This window comes from Populus euphratica, unplaced genomic scaffold (genome assembly GCF_000495115.2).
Source record: "Populus euphratica unplaced genomic scaffold, PopEup_1.0 scaffold82.1, whole genome shotgun sequence".
Lineage (NCBI taxonomy): Eukaryota > Viridiplantae > Streptophyta > Magnoliopsida > Malpighiales > Salicaceae > Populus > Populus euphratica.
In genome coordinates this window covers 514215-520214 of record NW_011499961.1, presented here as the reverse complement: position 1 = coordinate 520214, position 6000 = coordinate 514215, and the positions used below count along the sequence as shown (strand labels likewise).

Sequence of the window (6000 nt, the reverse complement as noted above, 5' to 3'; positions counted from 1 at the left end):
CACTCTTTCCGAACTGACTGCTCGATTGAAACATTGGAAAAATGTTCTACAGAGCAATGTAGAGGACCGGTTTCCAACTGTCTTGAAACTTGAAGAGGAAAGCAGGGTTCTGCGTGATTTTCATGTTGTTGATGTAGAGGTTCCAGGACAGTATTTTTGTGATCAGGTAATTGAGCCACACTTGACACATTAATTTCTATGATGAATTTCTGCTTTACATAGTGAAGTTTTCTTGTCTGGTATGGGTGGATAGATCTTGGAAAGTGATATTATTATTGGAACTTGTACCACGTCTTTAGCCTTTTGAAATTTAGAGCCTTTTTTGTATTCAATAGTGTATTTATTGTTTTTATTTTTCTTGTTTTTATGATACTATTTAACTATTTTCAGGAAATAGCACCAGACCATACAGTTAAGTTAGACAGGGTTGGAGCTGACATTCCAATTGTTCGAAGGCATGGAAGCAGCTTCAGGCGTCTGACTCTTATCGGTTCTGATGGTTCTCAACGCCATTTCATTGTCCAGACATCCTTGACCCCTAATGCAAGAAGTGATGAACGAATACTGCAGCTTTTCCGTGTAATGAACCAGATGTTTGATAAGCACAAAGAATCAAGACGTCGTCATATATGCATTCACACTCCAATCATCATTCCTGTTTGGTCCCAGGTGATTATCACTGCTGAATTTATTTGAATCTTTAAATGGATAAGCATGATGAAAATCATACGAAGACAGGAAATAGCATCTTATAGTGGGACATTGAATCCGTGGTTTTCTGTTCTTTGTTTCCTCTCTTTCTTACCAGTACAGTTTTTGCTGATAGATTGCACCTGATAGTGCTAACAAGGGCCTATATGAATTGTAATGCTGATAATTATTTTCTGCATGGGCAGGTCCGCATGGTAGAAGATGATTTAATGTATAGCACTTTTCTTGAAGTGTATGAGAACCATTGTGCAAGGAATGACCGAGAAGCAGATCTCCCAATCACCTACTTCAAGGAGCAACTAAACCAAGCTATATCTGGCCAAATCTCTCCTGAAGCTGTTGTAGATCTTCGCCTCCAAGCTTACAATGAGATAACTAAGACTTATGTGTCTGATGGCATCTTTTCCCAGTATATGTACAAGACTCTTCTGAGTGGCAATCATATGTGGGCTTTTAAAAAGCAATTTGCAATCCAGTTAGCGCTTTCAAGTTTCATGTCTTTCATGCTGCAGATTGGAGGAAGGTCTCCAAATAAGATACTGTTTGCTAAGAACACTGGCAAGATTTTCCAGACAGATTTTCACCCTGCATATGATGCAAATGGCATGATTGAGTTCAATGAACCCGTTCCTTTTCGGTTAACAAGGAACATGCAGGCATTCTTCTCCCATTTTGGAGTAGAAGGTCTTATTGTGTCTGCCATGTGTGCTGCAGCACAGGCTGTGGTTTCACCAAAAGTAAGTTTCGGTGACCATCCATTTAGTTGGTGAGTTACTTTGATGGATATCATCCAGATGTAATGTTTTCAAATTTCTATTTTGCAGCAAAGCAAACATTTATGGCATCAATTAGCCATGTTTTTCCGTGATGAACTTCTGTCTTGGTCTTGGAGACGACCACTTGGGTTGAATCTGGGACCTGCTGCCAGTGGGAGTAGTATGAACCCTGCTGATTTCAAGCATAAGGTCACTACCAACGTAGACAATGTCATCAAACGTATCACTGGAATTGCTCCACAGTCTCTCTCTGAAGAGGTAACCTCTGTCTCCAATATCCCATCAAATGTGATGTCTCAATTACATATTCCGGTAGTTATGAATAGCGGAGATACAGGCCCTGACATATTTTGGTAAATCTGTGGCAAAACCATCATGTATATTGTAGTGGTGAGGCGTGAAGATAAGCTGCCTGATTTGCATTGGATATCTTGAATAATCATCTCACGCATTCTTTATGGTGAGCTGGGATTTAAAATATTGTGGAGTCCAGGATTGAACTTAAAGCACCATGGCTTTATGGCTTGGATCAGATATTAGGAAATTCATTAACATTGCAACCCTAATTGGTTGGAGTTAAAACTAAGACAAAAGTAGCTAATTTCTTCATATTGACTTTACCAATCGCATTCGAACAGAAATTATTCATCTTTCTGTAAAGCAGTCAATAAGCATATATGATAAGAAAGGTGACTGTTGTCCCAGATCTGTCATGATGCGGCAATGTGCATGATGCCCAAAAATGTGATCAACGGAAGATCTAAAACTAATTCGTTTCCTTTGCTAACGGACGTGTTTTGTTTTCTTTCCCATTTTTTGCTGCATCAGGAGGAAAATGCTGTGGACCCACCTCAGTCGGTGCAGAGGGGTGTCACTGAGTTGGTCGAAGCTGCTTTGACACCAAGGAACTTGTGCATGATGGATCCAACATGGCATCCCTGGTTTTAAGCCATGAATGGAGAGTAGCGATTGAAATGTCAATAGTGGTTTTCTATTGTAAATAAAGATTATTATGTTCAGCTTAATCTGGAAATTGCTGCTAGTTGTCATTCATTTTGAAGTCTAAATAGTTAATGGTAGGCTTTATATATGAATGTGTACTAATTGAATTAAGCAGCTGCATCATGAAAATTCTACAGTCAGATGGAAGATTTTATAGTCTTAGGAGTCCATGAAAACGGTTTGCCCTTTCCAGGGGTCTTTTAAATATAAAGGTATTGTTGAAGTTGAAATAAAGATTATGAATTTTAATTTAAAATTTGTAATGTTGATGTTTTGATGGATAAGAAAATGAAGAAAATGAGAGATAATTCCAAGAAATTGATATAGTGATAAATATTAAATGATAAGGAAGGATATCACAACGAAAAGGCACGTGCAAGTATTGATTATAGATCAAAAGCATTATTGTAAAACAATAATAAACTTGATAAGGAAATAGAAGGAGAAAAATGTAAAATAAATATAATTGAATGTAAGAAAATTATTCTGAGGGATTATAAGAATAATTTATATGATTTGAACAGAAAAATTTAGATTTTTAATGGAAAATCACGAAACTAACCAATTTTACACTGAAGAGCTCTAATCCGAAAGCAGAGTCAGGCCGAAATTGTTTAGAGAGTCTCTTGACATGTTGTTTTACCTTAATTTTAAATAAGAGGTTCGGAAGGCCTTGCAGTTTAAGTCTGAAAAATGGGTGAAGTGCGGGAATAATACAAGAGAAAATTATATAGTGACATGACTGTAAATAACCAAAAATAAGGTTATACAAGAGATAATCCTCTTAGTTATTGATATTCCTTCTTTGCTAAGTGTCCGACCATTTTTAAATAAAAAAAGAGTTAGATTTGAGTGCAAAAGAGAAGGTTAGATTGTTTAAATTGATAATTTTGTTATAGAAACATGTTAGTAAGCGAGATTAAGATTGAGTCAAGTGAAATTAGTGTAAAATTTGAAGAAATTCTCTCTTGTATACCATGCTAAGCCTAGAGAGAGAAGATTTCATAGAAACTTAAAGGAGCAACCGTGTTCTTCTTGGTGTGGAATGCAGCCTAAACTAGCAAATGAGGATGGGCTTGGTTGACTTAGTTATTATGGTGATTGGGTTGGTTAATGTTAGGTGAGGTGTAAAATTGATTGAGTTATAAGAAATTTAAAGGAAGTTATAGAATGAAAAATTATGGCCCCTTTAATAACGGCCACCTGGGGGAATAAATGGTTTTAGATGGTTTAATTTAAATTGATGAAAAAATTTATTTTTGATTATGTATATGACGGAAAACTAGCTAGAAATTTAATATATCTTGATGGATTGATGTGAATATGAGTAAATGAGAACCAAAATGAAGTTTCCGGTTTATTTGCTTATTGGTATAAGAGAGGATGTAGAATGTGGTTAGCAGTAGAAGATTTTAGATGAGTCCAGACACCAAGAAAATACCCTGTATTTTTTTTATTAAGAGTTTTTCTTAAATTTTAATAGTTGCAATTTCTTTAAATGTGTTATGCAACTATTTTAATTGTAATATGTGCCATGAAAGAAAAAGATAAGGATAAAATTAGTTACCTGGTAATGAAACTAATGTCTATTAATGAGTTATATTATGGAACTAATTACCTAGTAATAGTGTTGGTGCTCGTTAATAGGCTAGTATTATTAGTTTGTTTGATGACCAGAATATATAATTTGATTTAAATTAATATGATAACATGTTTGTAATATGATATAAATTAATCTATAGTTAATGTAATATGAAAATAATTTGTGATTTTATTAGTGATAAGTGATATTCCATCGGCAATGATGGTAATTACATGTTGGAATGTGATTGCCAACCGTGTGTTCAACAAAAAAAAAAATGAGAAATTATGGTTAAAATCATAAAGTAATGCGAGAAAAATCCATTTTACACATCAGCATACAAAGAAAAAGAAATGTAATAATATTCCAATCGTGTAATGTAATGGATCGCTAAGTTAAAAGGTAAAGTAAACTATGAATATGTTTTTATTTGGTGGGGTGCAAATATTTTAACAATGAGGTAATGGTGTTGATATAATATGACAAGATAAAAATAGTGATAATACAACTTAAGTCAATTGTCATAAAACAAATCAATTCCTAAATGACCTAGAGTATGAAGAACAATAATTTTAAATTATAGAGTATAAAAGTCAAATCACTAAAAAGTATATGATATCATTTTTGTTTGCAAAGGAGTGAGTCTTCATGATGTTTCTTTTTTGTATAGATAATGTTGCCTATTAACATGTGGGTGGAAAAAAATGTTTATTAAATGACATGATAGGTATAGAAATATATCTATACAAATCAAACATGAAGGGTATGAAAAATAAATTGGATGTAAATAGCAAAATTGAGAGTGATTAAATTGATATCTATTATATATGTGCATGTTAATAAGAAAATGATGCATAAACTAAGTTTTTTATTATTAAATTATAATTGACTTTATTATTAAATTATAATTGATTTTGAATATTATATGTTGACTCCCTATGAACTAGGAAGTAAAAATTATTATGAACATTATGTTTGTAGGTCGTTTGATTCCTTATACTCTAGCTTAACGAAGAAAGATAAAAGTTTAAGGAATAAACTGTAATACTCTTGTATTTTGTGGAAAAAAATATAACCTTGTTTTTTTTTAGTTCAAGGCTTAAAGAAGCTATTTTACTCTTGATTTATTATAAGATGTTACAACTGTTAAATACTAATTTAGACATATCATTTGCTGAAACAAAACAAGCTATATGTCATGATCTTAGATGGAATTATGATTATATGTAAGTTGATACAACTTGAAGGTGTCAAGTTGAAAAACATTAGTATTATCCTTTACTGATTACATGCGATAATATTTTAAAGACAATTATTGATTTTTTTATACACAGTTAACCAATTTATTTGTTTGTCCCAACTTCTTGTTGAATTGGTAAAAGAACATCACAATCTGTTGTTCTTTATAGGTGAGATATAAGCGAGTAAAACATTTAATTGATAAATAATTATTATATACATATAGGTGATAAAAGTATGTTCGATAATTCATTCACTAATAAATATAGATATGACTCATTTGAGCCTATTGACATGATATTTTAGGCTCAAATGTTGACAATGAAGATTATGATATGTTGGGCTCAAATGTGATAGTATATGTTAATAGTGATGTTGAAAATGAGGTAATACCTTTTGTTCTTAAACATGAAGATGCTTCAACATTTACATATGCTTTTTTCCATGATTAGCCACTTAGTTATAGACATTCAATCAAAGGTTCTTATTTGGCTATTAGATACACATTTAATAGTAAAAGTGATTTATTGAATGCAATTAAATGGTAGTTTATTGCAAATTTGTTAGAACATGAAGTTCATCGATCGACCTCAAACTTTGTTCAATTTTAATATATGCAAGTATCGCAAATATCAATGGTTTTTTCATGGAGGGTACCATAAAAGGTTAGACTTCTTTGAGATAACAAAC

The 6000-nt window shown here is 32.6% G+C and overlaps 1 protein-coding gene across 1 annotated transcript in view; it reads left to right on the top strand.

Moving 5' to 3' along the window:
- Positions 1-2645, top strand: part of LOC105138724 (Phosphatidylinositol 3- and 4-kinase family protein with FAT domain-containing protein) — a 24528-nt gene extending 21883 nt beyond the window's left edge. Inside the window, 5 exon segments of the mRNA XM_011044894.1 lie at positions 1-166; positions 391-669; positions 897-1448; positions 1536-1745; positions 2316-2645. The exon segment at positions 1-166 is cut by the window's left edge and continues 293 nt beyond it. Of these exon segments, the coding sequence (XP_011043196.1) occupies positions 1-166; positions 391-669; positions 897-1448; positions 1536-1745; positions 2316-2435 (1327 nt within the window). The 3' untranslated portion in view covers positions 2436-2645.
- Positions 2646-6000: the final 3355 nt, after the last annotated feature.